We start from the raw sequence: 19,207 nt of genomic DNA, 5'->3' as shown, positions 1-19,207 counted from the left end.
TTTTTTTGTCCTCTCATTTATATTTCATCTTTTCTTTTGATCTTAGCTCTTCTCTAATCTTTCCCTGTCTCAACCTCATTAACATCTGTCTGTGCTGACACTTTAAGTTTTATTCTTTGGCTCCGGTTGTCAGTGAACTGATAATCATGCTGAAAGGAGAAGCAGGACAAAACAGGGTTCAATGCTGACAACACTCCTTTTACTCTCATCCAGCCCATTAGCAGAGCAGGCATCTCTGTAGGCCTTGAGACCTAGCCCTGTAAAACTCATTCTGTTTCTACTTGATTTATTTTCCTTGAGAACCCTTATTTACTTTTATATGGAGGTTACCTTTTTGGATTAAAACATAAACCTCAATCTGAAGTTCTATTTCATCTTAATTTATGAATGACGAAGAGAGGGAACATGAAAAGTGAAGGTTAGTGAAATTATCTCTAATTCTCTCAGTCAAGCGATGCATGAAACAGTCTCTTGAGTAACCATTGGCAGGTAAATATGGAAGTAGTGGTTATGGCTGCCTCCTTAAAGTTTTAGTCACAAGTAGAAAAAGAGCAAGTTCATTTTTGTTTGTGTGTGCTGAATTTCTATTTGTAATAAATGTAAGAATTTAAGCAGGAATTCGGATTGGTATTTTCAGGTAAAAAGAATATGTAATTTTCATAGGTTCAGCAATAGGGAGAGTTTGCCATCTGGTGGTTCTTACAGGCATTCTGGATACTATTGTTAAGAGTTGCATTTCTGTTTAAAATTATATTTTAAAAAATGCTTGGAAATTATGTTAATTATAGAAACTATCTTTTTAAGGCCATTCTTTAAAAAAGCTTATTATATATATTTTTTAATTTGTAGACAGTGATTAGAACGAGCATCTTCTCCTGTCAGAATCACTGGTGTTTAGATAATTTCTTGTTTTCCCAAGTTAAAGTTTCCATGAAAAACATAGCTTGAGTAGGATTTTATGTCTCCAGGTTTCACTGTTGATAAATACATCTCACCAATATAACATTTTATGAATAACAAGCACAAAATTTAACGTTTTACTTTGATTATTTAAAATAATATCCAAAAGCTCTTGTAATTTGTACTAATATTTTATGCTAGCTTGTCTATTTCCCATTAAGTTTAATGTCTTAGAAATAAAAAATCTTTCTTATGCTTAGTGATTTATCTTTTTTTTTTTTGCCATGGAGTTTCTGGATAGCAAGATAAATATTTTCATGCTGTTTTATTTGATATTTTCAAATTTGCCTCTGGATCAACAATTTTCTTATTTTAATTTCATTGTATTTATTTCTTACAATCTATAGCTTTTCATTATATTTTGATTTTATTTTAAATGTGCTTCTGAATATTAGATCTGTTTCTGTAAAAAGTATTAGCACTGAATTTGCCAACCATTTGACAAATACATGAATAAAATAGATTTTTACAGTTTGTCATTTGTAATTTCACAGATCCGAGATCAGCCTGTTGTTGGACAGCTGATCCCAGATTGCTATGTTGAACTTGAGAAAATCATTTTATCAGAGCGTAAAAATGTGCCAATTGAATTTCCTGTAATTGACCAGAAACGATTATTACAACTTGTGAGAGAAAATCAGCTGCAGTTAGATGAAAATGAGCTTCCTCATGCAGTTCACTTTCTAAATGAATCAGGTTTGTGTGTTTCTGTCTTTTTTTTTTTCAAAGCTCAGCTGTAATAATTTGTAAAAATGTTTCTGAATCTTGTATGGCATTTACATTCAAAGTTGAGAGAATATCCATCAAGTTCTTTAATAGGCCACTGATTTTTTTCTTTTTGGAAGATCGTCATGTGTGTGAATGTCAAATTATGTATCATTTCATAAGAAAACAAATTTAGAAATTAGGAGTAAAGTAGTGGAAAGAGTCTCTGAGTGGGAGTTAAAACATTTGGGTTCTAGAACTTGCCTTTACTATTTAGGAGCTGTGGAACCGTGTGCACAGCCATATCTGTCATAATGTCAAATGAGTTTAGTGCATGTAAGAGTTATTTTTATATTGCAAAGGGGAATTATTGCTGGGATGGTTTAACTGGGATGCTTGGAGAATCAATGGTTCCCTGAGATGATGCAGCTGCTGAGTAGTAGATCTAGCTCTGTTGCATCAAATATTGATCTCAAAAATAAAAATTCTCAAACCAACTTCAGTGTTAATTGTGTACTTGATCTTATTAGCTTGCTAGAAATATGTGAGTTGCTTGGTAGTAGTTGAGGAAGTGACTGGGAAGCTTCCTTTGATCCCTAGATTCTGTTGTATAACCAAATAGGTTCCTGTGGATTATGATCTGTTCCTTTTCCCCATCCTTCTTAAGATATTCTGAGATATGCTGTGTTTCTTATCTGTATTTGAAAATAAAACATGTCTTCATATTGTCTATTCAGCAAGCTAAACAGAAAATTATGAATTTCTATTTATGTGTGAAATATGCTCTGTAATGCATATCAGTGTCTCAAATATGCTTACCTATGATCATTTTATGTAGTTCAAAAATGCTCCATTATAATATTGAGACTTTAGACCATAGGATGCATAGCTTCTAGTCCCAGCTCTGCCACTAACTATGCTGAAATTTTTCACTTGTAAGATGAGGAAATTGGACTAGATTCTTTCTAAAGCCTCTTGATGTTTGTTCTAGATTCTATGTTTCACTGTTTGATGAATTTTTACTACAGGAGTCCTTCTTCATTTTCAAGACCCAGCACTGCAGTTAAGTGACTTGTATTTTGTGGAACCCAAGTGGCTTTGTAAAATCATGGCACAGGTTAGTGTCTTTTATTTTTGCGGCACAGGGAGATTATGGTCAAAGCATAGAACAGATGGTGCCCAGAGCATTGAGCATTTTAGAATTTGAGTTTAATTAAGGCAGAAACTTTTGGGAATTTAGAAAACTATAGAACACTTCACACAGAAGACTACTTGAAGAGCTTCATGGAAGAAGGAAAGACATCTCAAGTTCACGTCCATGACTTTGTTTTCAAGTCACATACAGATGTTTGTACTACTTTGCCCCATGCTGCTTTTCTCGATCCTGATTATGTCATTGGTTTGGTTATTGAATTATTCAGTTGAATGAAGCTTTGTGGAAATCCTTGTGGTAAACACATATAAGAAAATTGGGTTACTGGGCCTGTGAAACCTCTATCTAGATAACATGGAGGGGAGTTTTTACTTAAGTGAAATGATCTGAGCTTTAAATGCTTATGATTTTGAAAACTTTGGATGGTACTTGTTATAGCTATTTTTTTCTTACATTTCACATGGAAAATGATTTTTTTCTCCAAATGGTAATACATTACCAATGAGTTTAATTACTTATAATAACCCATCTCTATAGCTTTGACATAAAAGATCATTTGAGCAAAACATACTACCTCCGAGTGTTTCAACCCCAGCATGATGACATTTGGGGCCAGATGATTCTTTGTTGAACATTGTAAGATGTTAGGAGCATTTTTGGCCTTTATATTCTAGATGTAAATAGTATCTTGTAGCTGTGACAAGCAAAAATGTACTCAGACATTGCTAAATATGGCTTGGGGAGTGTGAAAAATTACCCTAGTTGAAAAACATTAAGCTACTGATTTGTTTATGAATATAATTTATACTTTTGCATGTGGCTGCCCAAGTCCCTGAAATTATTATGTATTTTTAAATTAGAAATATCTCTTCCAATTAAACGATAAAGGTAATTAAATTTACTTGGACAGTCTTGAATAATTGTTCCTAAATTCCATCTAAGGAACAAAGGAAGCTATTATGAAGAGAGAACTCAGTTGAGGCTAAGTCCTACACCATGGAACTCGAGGGCATATTGAAACATTGCAATCAGCAATAATTTGCAGTGTGTCAGTTATTACTATTTTGGTAGGTATTTTAAAATTAGATTTTCAGGCTTTTACACATATTTCATGGATGGTGTGGGTTCACTCAATTTTTAAACGATAATGGAGACAGTAGTATGACCCTGAGCAATTGCTCAAGCATCAGCTTGACCTGTGTTTCAGTCTCCTCTAATTACTTATTAGCTTTGTGAAATTTCCTAACTTGTTAAGCCTTTGTTTACTTATTTTTTTAAATAAGGAAAATGACAATTGTCTTTTATATTACCTCCCTAGTTTATTGTAAGTGAGCAGCAAATGTTAGCTAATTTTATATTGGATCTATTTGGCAATTTAAGGAACGTTATTTTAAAAATGTGAGAACTATAGAGAAGTACTCATGTAGTTTTGGAAAGTATGTCATGTATGGGGACAAATAAAAAAGATGTGTAGGTAGCTGCATCCCGTATAGCAAAGGAAGTTTTAAATATATCTAGCAATTTTGTTGTCCTGGCTGGCACACAATAGCTATCAGAAAGTAGCCCAACTCCATATAGTCAAGGAAAAGCTAAAGTTTCTCCCAAAAGTGATGTGTTTCCATGTCACTATGGAACATTTGAAGTTACACACATGTGAACATTATGGTGGACATATCTTGTACAGTAGAATAAGGAAGAAGTTTGTATCAGAATCCCCCTTTTAAAAATAAATGCAGATTTTACTATGACTGCAATAAAATTTATGATGATTCTATGGAGTAATTAAGTTGAAACTCCATGAAAAAATAAATGCAGATTTTTACTATGATTGCAATAAAATATATGATGATTCTGTGGAGTAATTAAGTTGAAACTCCATGAAAGTTTTTCTCATTAGCATAGTTATAATATAAATATGATAATTTAAGTAAAAATTAAGTTAATTTGAGCCACTCAAAGTTACTTTAAAAGACAGATTTAAAATGTCAATAAAATGATAATTTAAATTTCTTATTAAGCTAAAAAAGAAGTACCATCATTTTTATTAATGCCAATAAATTGAAATATAGTGTCATTTTCTCACTGAGGTTTAAAGGAAATGAAAGCTCTAAATAATCAAGTGAAACCAAGAGCAACTTGTCTGGCAGCTCTTAGCAAAAATAAATAGGAGTATTCACCTTCATGAATCAAGGCAAGGGCAGGAATAATTTCATGGAGCAGAAGCTCTAATGAGCCCACCCACTCTCTATGTTAAAATGAGCTGTTAGGTCACTAAACTTGTTTTAAAAAGGTTCTGTTAATACATGGAAAAGTTTACAACACTCATTTAACTGTATGATAAAAGAGATACGAAAGAGACCTATTGAATTAATCAAGTGGAATATTAAAAAGCTTACATGACAATTTAATCTTATAAGAATACATGGGAGAAATACAAAGAAACCTAGAAAATTCTCTTTCCTTGAATAAGGCATCAGTTAGCTATAAAGATTATTAGTCTGAAAGAATGTTATTAGGAGATCTTTTAAGGATGATAAAGTCAATATAATGATACAGATTTTATTCTTATTTAATAAGCCCCCTTAAAAACCTGAGGCTTAAAATGCTAACAGTTTATTATTTCTCATTTTTCTGTGGCTTGACTGGGCTCAGCTGTGTGGTTCTGCTCCACATGGTATTGGCATGGGTCAATTCACTAGACTTCATTCATTGAACTGAACTGGAAAGTGCAAGAAAGCTACCTGCACCTTTTTGGAGTATTGGTGCTTCTCCGTGTGGCCTATCATATGGCTAGGTTTGGCTTCCTCATGGCATGGTGATCACAGGGTAATTGGACATCTTTCATGGTGGCTGGTTACCAAGACAAATGAAGCAGAATTTTTCAGTCCTCTTAAAGGCTAGGCCCAGGACTGGCAAAAATATTAATTCTGGCACATTCTAGTAACAAGAGCAACCACAAGCCTAGCTCAGATTGAAGGGGAAGAGAAATAGACTCTGTATGAATAGCAGCTATGTATAGGGATAGAAATGATGTGTCCAACTTTGGAAACTATCTACTACAAATAGTGGTAGCACACTATAGATCTACTAGGAAAATCAAGCACAAACTCTTTAAAAAATAAGTATACCTTAATAAAATAAATGAGAATAACTAGATAATAATGGCTAACATACATGAGTTTACTATGTGCTTTTCAAAGATTATCTCATGTAATACAGCAACCGTTCCAAATGGTACTTTATTAGCTCCTATGATACAGATGAAGAAATTAATTGACAGAAAGGTTGAATAGTTTATCTAAAGGTACACTTTCAGGAAGCGGTACAGTTAGATTTTCAAACCAAGTAATTTGACTCCAGGACCTATGAGTGTATACATTCATAGGGCTGATATTCAAATGAGAGAAGAGAACTAATAAATAAACATATAATAGGTTGAGTTGTACAGAGTGCTACAAAGAAAAGATAAAGTATGGTTGAAGTTGAATTGTCAAAAAAGGTCTTAGAACTTAAAAAAATGCTAAAATGGCAACCAATTCTCTTCACCACCTAAACTGTAAGAGCAATCTGAGATTTTTATAAAGTACACAGTATGGGAGAAGTCTTAAACAACAGTTTTTATTATTTATAGGACCGTTGCACACTGTCATTAGATACCAGTATGTTCAATCAATCATCCATTCATTGATTCAATAAACATTGTACATACAAAATAGAAATACAGAGATGGGTAAGACAAGCCCTTGGGCCTAAGGACTTTATAACCTGGTATTTCACTCAACTACATAATAGCATAAATAATGTTTGCTTCTGTTTAAGTATTCCTTAAACATTATAGATTTGCTGAGGAAAATAAAATACAAACCTCTTTTTAAAGTGAACTTGACAAAGTAAAATAAATTGGAATATATAGATAAATATGCTAAAATTTGTCAAGTGTACTTTGCTTGCTTTACATGTGTTATTTAAATCTCAGGGCAATCTTAGAGAGTCACTTTTACCATCTCATTTTACAGAGAAGCAACAGTGTGCATTAAAGAAAGCAAATACCTTTCCCCAGAACACATAGCTAGTAGTAGAGGCTGGATTTGAATCTCCGTTCTGACTGATTTTTAACTGCTGTGACAATGATCAAAACTAAAAGTTTGATCTCTGTGTTAGAATCATCAGGGTTGCTTGTTAAGAAAACAGATTCTCGGCCTCAACCAGAACCACTGACCTAGACAACTGCAAGTAGAAACTATCAGAATGCAATAGTTACTTTGAGAATCATGAAACTCTACTGCACAGTCTGTCTTCCTATTCATGGAAACCTTCTCCTAGTATATAAATATAAAGTAATATTTCTATTTCTAACCTGTTTTGATAACTGTCTGGAAGATAATTTTCCTGGGAATATATTATTGATGAGACTGCAAAACAGATGTAAGGTACTGGATTGATCTTTTCATTGGAGCTAGGAAAATATTCATGTTCATTGGTTTCAGAGAAGTTTAATAATTTCTGATCTGAATTAACTCCTTAATTTAACTTTTTCTTTCTTTCTTTCTTTCTTTCTTTCTTTCTTTCTTTCTTTCTTTCTTTCTTTCTTTCTTTCTTTCTTTCTTTCTTTCTCTTTCTTTCCTTTCTTTCTTTCTTTTTTTTTTTTTTTTTTCTCAGAGTGAATGCCCCTCTGAACTTCTAGGCCACAGGGTTGCTAGAGAAATTAGATACTGTGTTGTACTTGGAAACATTAAAATCTTTCTGACTACCTTCACTGGGCAAAGACAGATAAAATGCTTTAAATTTGCAACATTTCAGAAAATAAATTCTAGTGATTATTTATGATTCAAATCTTTCAGATTTTGACAGTGAAAGTGGAAGGTTGTCCAAAACACCCTAAGGGAATTATTTCACGTAGAGATGTGGAAAAATTTCTTTCAAAGAAAAGGAGATTTCCAAAGAACTACATGTCACAGTATTTTAAGCTCCTGGAAAAATTCCAGATTGCTTTGCCAATAGGAGAAGAATATTTGCTGGTTCCAAGCAGGTAAAGCATGTCTTAAAACAATTGCTACATGGAAATTCATTATCTATTCTTTTAATTGTCAAAGTAACTTTAGTCTATAATAAATGTATTAAACAAATAAATAAATATAATGTATTTTACTTCTAGTCTAAAATTCCTACTGATATATATCATTTATTTTTAAAGAAAACATTGTATCTGACACTTTAAAGATACAGTAAATCACTTATTTTATGTATATAGTTACTGGTTGGCTTATCACTGTTTAAATTATTTAAGAAAGGTAAATATTGGAGATTAATTGTGTGTGTGTGTGTGTGTGTGTGTGTGTGTATGGGTGTGTGTTCTTAAACAATACTGAGAGAATTTATTAAGCAAGTTCTGAGAAGATAGTGAGTTTTCAACAGAATGTTAAAAGCATTTATGGCATCACAATGAATGCTTACGTTCTAGCCTATAGTGTAGAAATTTTTCTTACTGTTTTATAAGCTACTGGGAAATCTTATAAAGTTATATGATGTTGAAATGTGCAAATTACATTGATTGATGAATGCAGCCAATTGTAAAAATAAATATCCTCTTTTTTCTAGGATGTGTATTTTTCAGGATTTATATAAGATTTCATTTGTCTATGCATAACTAATTGTAATAATTTACATATTAGTACATAGGGATTACTGAAAATATTTCATGCATTTACATCAGTGTGCATTTGAATTGATTAATGATCACTGAATTTTTGGTGTAGGAAACACAGGTAGTGAAACAATGTTACAAAAAGACTACAATTGCTTGGAATGGTTACCTTGTTGATTTTAAGCAGTAAAATTATTTGCTCAACATGGTTGGGTATTTTGTGAGACTGTATAATGATAGAGTCCTTGTCTTTAGTTTGTCTGACCACAGGCCTGTGATAGAGCTTCCCCATTGTGAGAACTCTGAAATTATCATCCGACTGTATGAAATGCCTTATTTTCCAATGGGATTTTGGTCGAGATTAATCAATCGATTACTTGAGATTTCACCTTACATGCTTTCAGGGAGAGGTGAGTATTCAATGAAGACAATGTTTAGAGAAATTAGGGAGATGGCATTTTAAAAGTAATATGCCATTTTCTCAGAGTTTACTTGTTTGGAAGGCAGCTGAAGAATCAGAAAATAAGCTCATAAAACCTTGAGTAGGCAATGTAAAGACACACAAGAACATATAAACTCATCCAGTTTGTCAGGAAGAAAACTCCTCATGTCCTCACTCAGATCTTGGCTGTGATCACATTGTAGGGACTGTAACTATCTCTATTCGGTTGCACAACTGCTGAGAAATTTACGAAAAAAGAAGAAAAAGAGCAAATACAGGTGTTTATCATGCAAACTCTTTCTTCTAAAATAAATAGAGACATTTTGTTGCTCCAAAGGGAAAATATCATTTTGGGGGTTAAAATTAGCTTTCCATAGGTGTTACAGGTTTCCAAAATAAACCTCACCTTGATTAGAATTAATCAACATATAGATAGTTACATTGCATTAAAAAGTTCAAGAAGTTTTGGGTTTAGCATGATCAACTTCTTTTTAAAAATTATGAGGACTTACTTATGATTCTCTTTCTTCATCTACTGAGCATATTAAACTACTTAACAGCATGATGCTGTTTAACTCATTTTATTGTAAAGTTATGGATAAAATATTTAATATAATAATCAACAGATATGGATGGGGACTCATGTCAAAAACTCAATACTTTCTTTCAAAGTGAATAAATCTATATTACAATCACTTGTGGTGTGTGCAGTAGATTTTTTCCCTTTAATTTATGAGATAGCTAATAATTAATGGCACCATTTGGATCCATTTAAATTTCTTTTAGAACGAGCACTTCGCCCAAACAGAATGTATTGGCGACAAGGCATCTACTTGAATTGGTCTCCTGAAGCTTATTGTCTGGTAGGATCTGAAGTCTTAGACAATCACCCAGAGAGTTTCTTGAAAATTACAGTTCCTTCTTGTAGAAAAGGTAAGGAAATCAATTTAAATGTTTCAATTTTAACACTAAAAAAACAAAAATCTAAACTTAAAAAAAAAAACTTTACCTTAAAGTTTTTTGACAGTATGAGGTTCAGACAAGGTGTTGAGCTCTGTTTTGAATCATGTAGGCTGTATTCTTTTGGGCCAAGTTGTGGACCACATTGATTCTCTCATGGAAGAATGGTTTCCTGGGTTGTTGGAGATTGATATTTGTGGTGAAGGAGAAACTCTATTGAAGAAATGGGCATTGTATAGTTTTAATGATGGTGAAGAACATAAAAAAATCTTACTTGATGACTTGATGAAGAAAGCAGAGGAAGGTATGTTTTGATAAAACTTAACAAAAGCTTTTAACTGATCTTTCAATATTATGAAATGACTTTAAATAAATGTATATATTCTTATCCATAGGGATGAGTTAAAAATAGTATATTCAATTATAGGGACAGTTCAGAAAACTAGATTATATTTATTACTAATCAAATCTTGTATTCTAGATTCAGAAAATGACAATTTGAGGGTTTGAATGCTGGCTCATTAAGCAACCTAACCTCATCTGTGAAACAGGAATACCAACCACATCTATCTCATAGAATTGTTATAAGATTCAAATAGACAATACACCAACCACATCTATCTCATAGAATTGTTATAAGATTCAAATAGAAAATACACAGACATAATTTACCAACATGTCTGCCATATAATAACAGCTTCAGCTTCATAAATGTGGCAAAAACATAGAATAGATAACTTTCTAGTCAGATATTTGGTAGTCTGCAGCTGTTCAGAATTCTATTGTCTAACAAGTGAACCTAGGAATAAATTTTTAAAATTCCAATTAGATACATACTAAATGAATCTTTAAAATATTCTCAAATTTTCTAGAGAAATATAGGATTGGTTAGAAAGGGAGGGATTAGAAATTATAGAAAATATTCAATTGATTTTTCACATCAAACCCACAAATTTACATATCTCCTTAAATGTTGTTTTTATTTAAAAATGTTTTTTTACTTCTCAGGAGATCTGTTAGTAAATCCAGATGAACCAAGGCTCACCATTCCAATAGCTCAGATTGCCCCTGACTTGATTTTGGCTGACCTGCCTAGAAATATTATGTTGAATAATGATGAGTTGGAATTTGAACAAGCGCCAGAGTTTCTCCTAGGTAATTATTTTTGTTAGTTTGAGAATGAAAATTAGGATGTAATTTTCTCCTTATAATTTAGAAAATAGATCTCATAATTATATTTTCATATATTTTTAGTGTCTTCATGTATTTGTTATAATGTTTTTTATTTGGAATGATATATTTTAAAGGAATATCATGTTACAGATCTGGAATTTGCTTTCCACATAATCATGTAGACTAGGATCAAGATGAGGATGGGATTGTCGTGGAAGCACAAATATTTATGAAATATATTCTTGCATTTGCTTTAATTGCCAGGGTGTGGGAGGCAAATAAGATTTTCATGTGAGTTAAGTGAAGCAGCCATATTTTATATTTAAAATGACAGAATAGGTAAAGGAAGCACACCACAGTGTACTCAAAGCAGGGGTTTTATGACTCAGTATGACAATGCTGAATTCTCCTAGAAATAGTCATAAAAAGCCTTGGAATTGAAAAATCAGAAGTGTTACATGGTGACATATTCAAGTTATTTATTTATTTATTTTTGGGTATGCTGAACAATTTACCTTTGTTGGTTCCATGAATTCAATCAGTGGTTTTCAATAGTGATGGAAATCACTGAATTCGTGTAGCATGTTTAGTGCTCACTGAGAAAAGGTGAAGTCATGGTAACCATGTTCCAGTATTCTCATTTGTATCCTGATTTCCTGGACCTGTCCTATCATAGCAAATGGAGTTTTAGGCATAATAGCTGTTTTTTAAAAATGCCCATACTTCAAAGGATGAAAAATGTACATAATATAAGTACTTTGGGAAAGAAACAGTCAACATATGACATGTCACTGTATGTCATTCTGTTGATCACGTGTGTGGCTTCTCATGTGTCTCAGAATAAAAGCTAATAATATCTTTACAAGGCCTGTGATGCTGTGATCTGTCTGGCTCCTTAGTTATCATTTAAAAAAAAAAATATATATATATATATATATATATTGAACACATTGATTTTTTAATTGACAAGTAAAAAATTGTATATATTTATGGTGTACGACATGATGTTTAAATATATGTATATGTTGTTGAATGGAGAAGTTTAGCTATTTAACATATGCATTATCTCAAATACTTATTTTTCTGGTGAGAACTATTAAAATCTACTCTCATAGCAATTTTCAAGTATTCAGTATATCACTATTAACTGTAGGCTGACATACTCAAGTTTTAAACATTCCTGAGAGTCATTGGGAAAACTATGAAAAGCATTAGATTGATTTAATATAAAGCATTTGAAGATAATTCTAACATTACTTTTTTAAGTTTTTGTTGTGTGTGTATAAATTTAATTTTAATTAAATTTCCACAGAGATAATACCTAAAATCTGTCTAATTTTAGATAATACCTAAAATTAACAAAAAATTGTCCAAAATTTGGGACATGATATTTAAAGCTAAATAAACCCCTTATATGTTTCTTTATTGGCATTTCTTGGGGAGTTTAGGATGAATTTAAATTATTTGGAACTCAGGAAGTTAATATATTAGTAATAGTGGGTTAACATAAAATGCTGAATTGTCATTGCTGAATCCTACATCTTAACCAACTCCAGTCTTCAAGGTATACTGGAAAGTACTAGACAAAGTGCATCCTTCCTCTGAAGAAATCTCAAACTGTCAGCCACAGATCCATAAAATGTTTCTTTTCCCTGAATTAAAATGTGTTGCAGGTGAATGGGCACATTTTGGGTAGTGTATGTAGAAGTGTCATTTACAAAGTCTCTCTATTTACACAGATAGGAAAATGTTTGTGATTACCCTCCCTTCTCTAGATTTATGTCCCATAAATCCATAAATCCCATGTTGAGTTACAGAAAGCAATATAGATAGGAGTCTCTTGGTCTTTGAACTGTTGTCACTTTGGCTTGGATAACTCTTTGTTATTGAGGGTCATACTGTACATTGTAGGATGTTTGGCAGCATCTCTGGCCTCTACCCACTAAATGTCAGTAGTATTCCCCCTTCTTCCCCGACATGTGACAATAAAAAATGTCTCTGGATATTGCTAAAGAGGCGGAGTTTAGTACCAGTGATTTAAACAAATTTGGTGTATCCTTCTAAAAAACACTTTACAGGTAGAGCCTCCAGTATCTTTATATTAGAGTAATCTGGGGAAGCTCATGCCTCTCTCCATTTCCCCTCTTCCCATTTTTCTTGTAGGACAGCAGTGAATTCAGGCTTTTGATATTTCTCTTTTTCCCAGATAACTGGGAAAAAGACTAATATGACCCACCTTAATAGATATAAATGTACTTGTTTTATGAATGTATTTTAAAATATAAATGTATGGGATTTTGTTCACACATCTGAGAAGTCACAGGGTACATTTTCTCTTTGTGGAGCTATTTATTTTTCTGGAGAGCCAAGGCAGGTACACTTCCACTTCAGTGGTATGATTTGAGGGGTTAGGAAAATTTTCTTGCCTTCAATTTTCTTTCCATCCTAGGTGTCACAAATATACAATAGTCATCCTTAACTTTATTTTTGTTTTCAGTCATCTGAAAGACATGGCAATCTATACTTCATATTAATGTAGCAGTGACTCTCAGAGAAGGACTTTAAAAAATTAGAAACCTCTACTCCAACTTGAAATTTTGATGTATCTCCCTAGAGTATCTTTCTTCTCTCTGCTCCATTACAATTTTTCTTTGTTGTTGATAGCTGTCCAGACTGAGGTGAAGCAGAACAAGATGCATCTAGTATATGTTTCCATCTCTCCAACCCGTTCTCTCCCTTCCCCCTCTACTTGCTTTCTTTCTCTTTTCCCTCTTCTGTTTGCCTGATTCTATTTCTGATTCCAATATGTAATGGTTCTCCCTGAAAATCTCTGAACCAACAACCCTAACTAATGGGTTTTAAAAGTCAAATATCTATTAAGTACTGGAGGGACAGAACAAGAGGATACCAAGACTGATAAGATGCAAATAATACTTTTAACATATTTACAATCTAGTGGAAATACAAGACATGCTAAAATGAGTTAATTATTTTAATATACTATGTTTCTGACCATAAAACATAATTATGTATGCTCATTATAAACATATGAAAATAAACAAATAGGTAGAAACTTTCCATAGATGTGTAAATTTACCACTTGGAAATTACAAGTTGTTATACTTCCTTATAGATTGTTTTGTATGTATTCACTTCTGTCCATCAAGTGACTACATTTCAAGGCACTATATGAGAACCATAAATATTGTACAAACAGGATTTGCTAAATGTCAGTGGAGAGTAACAGTCCATGGGGCTGATCATGGTCAGTTTCTGAGGCTGGCCTCCATTTCTTGGTATGTATATGGCCCTATAGGCTTGATAAACTCTCGGGAGGTTGAGGTGATGGAGTAGCAGAGCTCACCAAAGGTATGGAGGCTTGAAGATACAAAGCATGTTTGGGAAATTTTGGCTATTCCAGTTTGTTTAAAGCACTTGTTTCAGCCTTACCTGCTCAGTACTAATTCTACTAAATATAGAATTAAAAGAAGAAAAAAATCTAATGACCATTTCCTCCTGGGACTAATTAAATCCAAATCACTTAACCCAGACATTAGTGTTTTAAAAAGCTCCTCAGTTGTACTGTTCAGCCAGAACTAGGGCAGGGAAAGCTACTGAACTTGAAACTTGAGAATGAGAAGTAGAGCAAGAAGAGAAGTTTAAAAGGATTTAGGGGCCACAATATGACTGTAGAGCTGAATTTAGATTTGATTTAACAGGCAACATGGATGCCTGTTAATTTGTTTTTGAGCAGGGGAGTGACAAAATCAAAGTGGAATGGTAGGAAAATTACTTTTGCAAGACAGAGAATGAATTGGAAATGAGGAACTCAGGAGGCCTCCTGGGATTCAGCAGAAGGTGCTGAAGCCACCAAATGGGTGTGGTGGTGGCGGAAATGGAGATGAAAGGAATGTGAATGAGGCTACAAAGTGGACTGCCAGTGTTAGCTGCGGGGTTAGACCAGAGCAAGACTTAAAATACTCCTCAATTTTAATTCCAGAAGGACTTCAAAAAGAGTTTTGCTCTTGTTCTCATCAGCTACATGGAAGGTAGAATAAAACGTGGTTAGGAAAAACGACAGTAAATGTGGCTTCTGATGGGCTGTGATTGAGAGCTGAAAGGACATATCAGTGAAATCTCCAACACAAAGTTGAAAATATAGGCGAGCACTTAGGAGGTGGCTGTAAGTGAACATGTGAAAATGTTCTTTGTAAAGGTATAAATGAAGTCACAGAAGTGGATGACATAATTGAGCAGGATATGTGTAGAGGGAAGACAGGAAGGTTCGGGGCAAAAACTTTAGATGTATCTTTCTTGGAGTAGCAGGAAGAGGAAGTGGTAAAGGAGATTTGATTCAATGAAACATGTAGGTCAGATTTCTCTTCAAATGTACAACATATATAATTACAGCAGATATAATTTATTTAGTTTTTTTTTTTTGCTTGGACAGATTAATTTAAATGATTTGTGTTTTCTTTTCAAAAGGTGATGGCAGTTTTGGATCAGTTTATCGAGCAGCCTATGAAGGAGAAGAAGTGGCTGTGAAGATTTTTAATAAGCATACATCACTTAGGCTGTTAAGACAAGTAAGAAATTCATAATATAATTATATCAAATTATACATTATTAATCTGCTGGAACTCTTATTTTGCATAGAGTTGTGAAAATGCAAAATAATGACCACATTTCCTTCAAAAGTTTACTTGAGTTTAATTATACAATCCTAGTTTGTCTTTTCTTCGTGGGGTAGAAAGTTTTTCATTGTTTCTCCTGTTGAGAAAGCACTGTATTTTGAGAATCCTTATAATTGTGATACATAATATGTTGTAAAACATTTTGTAAGACTCACTGATACTCCCCTTTTTACTTTAAAACCTTGCTGTTCAAAATGTGCTCTGTGGACAAGCAGCTGGCATTCCCTGAGAGATTGTTAGAAATGCAGAAACCTGGGACTTTTGAACGCTGTAATTTTGTCCCTGGTACCCCTTGGTAGTCAGACTTTGAGCTCCCTCCATCTGCTTCCAGACCTTGAAGCTTAGCAAGCTCCTGACCTAGGCTTTGTTTTTGTTAGAGTATTTATGGTTTATTTTTCTGGTCCAGGGAGAGGATGATTTTTCTTTTTATTGAGCATGACTTCTATGTGTTCAGGGTGAAAGAAGTTCAGTGCATGATCTCACATTGCTGATTTGACTGAAGGTTAGAAATCTTAAACCAAAACTCTCCCTGTTAAGCTTGCACCTCTCTTTTCTGGATTTATCTACTTTAATAAGAACTGCTGTTGATTACTTGCTACAAAAGATGGGGAAAGTTAGCACACTTATCCTAACTCTCACTACATCTCCCTGTCCACTTCCTAAAATTTAAATTGGTTACATTAGTTTTCCTCATATAGTAACAATTATAACCTGGAATGATTTAGAAACCTTTTGTTTTTTTAGTATACCACCTCTAAACAGCATGGACTGACCCCTTGCTATGTGAGATGAGGAAAATTACTGCTATTCTTTCTCCTCTTCCCTTCACCTTCTCAAGTTCTGTAATTTATTCTATTATTTCTATGTAGTGAAAGTTTATAACACTTATATTCTGTTCTGTACTCATAAATAAATTGTTCACATTTTGTCTGTAGTTTGGTTCTGAGAACAAAACCAATAAATGCCAATGTATATATATATAAATTTTATTTGTACAGAGCCAAAATAGACAAGGAAATAAAGCCTTCTGTCACTATCTTCTTTTCCTACTAGAGTAGTAACATTCCAAATATCAAAGTCAAATGGATTCTCTATTGTTATGTATTTATCATCAATTTATAAAAAATAAGGGCATATTTTAATTTGGGCCACATTTTAACGCTGATTTAAAAAAATTTTTTTAAAGATGGAGTCTCGCTAGGTTGACCAGGCTGGTCTGGAACTCCGGGCCCCAAGTAATCCTCCCACCTTAACCTCCTGAGTACCAGTGGTAATTTATTTTATGTACTTTTTGAGGTTTTCTGATTATATATATATTTTTTAAAAAAACAAATTTCAGGGAAAGATACATATTTTTGTCATGCCTTTAAGTATTTCTAAGTTCTTAATTATACAGTTTGTATGACAATCTACTTTCCCCTTGAAGGCATTCCCTATTCAGTGCATGACTTACTGCTCTAAACAGGAGAGATGGGTTTCTAGGCTGCTTGCCCAGTGATTAATCTATGAGTTAGTTTCCTCACCCTTTTCCATTATTCCCAATATTTCTTGGATTCCATGGCCTTCTCTTGGTTGGTTTGTCCTTAGTTTTTGTTGAAGAATGTCTTCGAGCAATTTTTTTTAAGAAAAAGTGTTTGCAAGGTAAACGTTTTCACTCCTTACGTGTTAAAAATATCTTGATCTTGCCCTCACATGTGGTGGATATAATACTTTATTTTTTAGGAATAATTTTTCTTCAAAATTTGAAGAAAATGCCTTTGATTTTTAGTGCCCACTGTTGCTGAGAAGTCTGCAGTCAGTTAGATGTTTCCTCCTATCTTGGCTACCATTAATTTCATTTTGAAAACTGAAAATTTGGTCTTTTGAATTTAATTTAAGTGTTCTGAAACTTAACAAGTATGTGTGTATAGGTTGTTTTTCATTCCATCTAGTTTATTATTTCATGAAAAATTATCTTCTGTGTATTCTCTTCTATTATGTATTATTTTCTCCCTAACATTTATTAATCATTTTTACTAACAGCTACTCTGTACCAGGTTAGGTGATGAGATATATAATATATTTATAGAGTAGTAAGATAAATCCAGTCAAGCCTCTGCTTCTCTGGAGTCCATATGTAGTTACTTATGATTCATTATTTCTTATCATTGCTCTAAGAGTATATATTAGATGACAAACCTTCTAATTTGAATTTCGTCTTCAAGTTTTATCTGTAATTTGTGTTACTTACTTGACTATCTCTTACAGGTTTCTAATTTGCTTTTCAGAATTGCCTCATCAGTTATTTAGCTTTCTGCAGAATTTTGTTTTGATAATCATATTTTTCATTTCCAGCAATTCTTTCTGTCCCCTCTAGTTGTTCCTTTGTAGCCATATTTTTGGATGAAATGTCCTCAAGTGTTTTTGTTCATGTCAATCAGAATTTAATTCTTTGTGTTACTTGCATTATTGCTATTTTCTCTGAGGTTATTTGGTTTATGAGTTCATCTTGATCATTCTTTTATCTTGTTAGCTTTCCAAATTGAGTAGTTTTGGGTGACTTCATGTCTGTGAAGTAAATACTATGTTGATTATCAAAGGAGGACTATATTGATTATTAAAGGTAACTAGAATGGACATTCTTCACATTTATATAGGTTTGCTTGTTCAAGTAACCACTTTCTGAACAAGAAGGTAGACCCTAGGCTTTTAAGGGCTGGGTACTGCTTAAGGATACTCTATTCTTTAATTTACATGGGCAGGGATCATCAGGACTGCGAAGACCATACTTGCCAAAGGAAGGCAGGCTTTGCTTTGGTGATGTTGTACTTGAGACTGTTTCCCCCTGCTTAGCGCTGCTTTATATTTTCTCTTAATATGCTGGAGAGTTCTAGATCAGAGTTGTCAAATCTTTTGGCTTCCCTGGGCCATATTGGAAGAATAATTTTCTTGGGCCACATATAAAATACACTAACACTAACGATAGCTGATGAGCTAAAAAAATGCCAAAAAACATCTCATAATGTTTTAAGAAAGCTTATGAATTTGGATTGGGCCACTTTCAAAGCCATCCTGGGCCACATGTGGCCTGTGGGCCACAAGTTGCACAAGCTTGTTCTAGATACTTCAGACTCTGTTCTGCATCTCTTCATAGATGAACAACTTTCTGCAATGAGCTTATCAGATAAATTGTCTTCACTTTTCATCTATAAAAAAATGTCATGGGAGGTACCCACCATAGGATTGGTTTAATCCAGTGACTCTGGCCAATTTTCTTTAAAATTCCTTTAACCTTGATATATTGGTTTAATTCCTTCAGAGTGGCTTTTCTCGTTGTGGTAAACTGGTTCCAGGCTTCACAATTACTTATTCCAAGTATGGAAGAAAAAAGGGTATCTCTTTTGAGCACTTGTATTTCAAAGGAACCAGATGGCCTACAAAATAACCTATTAAATAAATAAATGTCTCTCAGCCCCAGTTGAGTCATCTGTGCTTTT

General features: G+C 33.3%; 1 protein-coding gene across 18 annotated transcripts in view; it reads left to right on the top strand.

The window, feature by feature from the left end:
• Positions 1–19,207, top strand: part of LRRK2 (leucine rich repeat kinase 2) — a 152,957-nt gene that overhangs the window by 91,516 nt on the left and 42,234 nt on the right. For all 18 annotated transcript variants that reach the window (XM_078338018.1, XM_078338022.1, XM_035255810.3 and 15 more), the window contains 8 exons: positions 1,455–1,656; positions 2,694–2,782; positions 7,660–7,847; positions 8,718–8,872; positions 9,691–9,837; positions 9,977–10,168; positions 10,873–11,019; positions 15,523–15,623. In XM_078338018.1, coding sequence (XP_078194144.1) covers positions 1,455–1,656; positions 2,694–2,782; positions 7,660–7,847; positions 8,718–8,872; positions 9,691–9,837; positions 9,977–10,168; positions 10,873–11,019; positions 15,523–15,623 — 1,221 coding nt within the window. The remainder of the gene's footprint in view (positions 1–1,454; positions 1,657–2,693; positions 2,783–7,659; positions 7,848–8,717; positions 8,873–9,690; positions 9,838–9,976; positions 10,169–10,872; positions 11,020–15,522; positions 15,624–19,207) is intronic.

The sequence above is a fragment of the Callithrix jacchus genome, chromosome 9, assembly GCF_049354715.1.
Source record: "Callithrix jacchus isolate 240 chromosome 9, calJac240_pri, whole genome shotgun sequence".
NCBI classification, from domain to species: domain Eukaryota; kingdom Metazoa; phylum Chordata; class Mammalia; order Primates; family Cebidae; genus Callithrix; species Callithrix jacchus.
The sequence above is the reverse complement of the archived record's forward strand: the minus strand, read 5'-3'. Positions and strand labels throughout refer to the sequence as shown.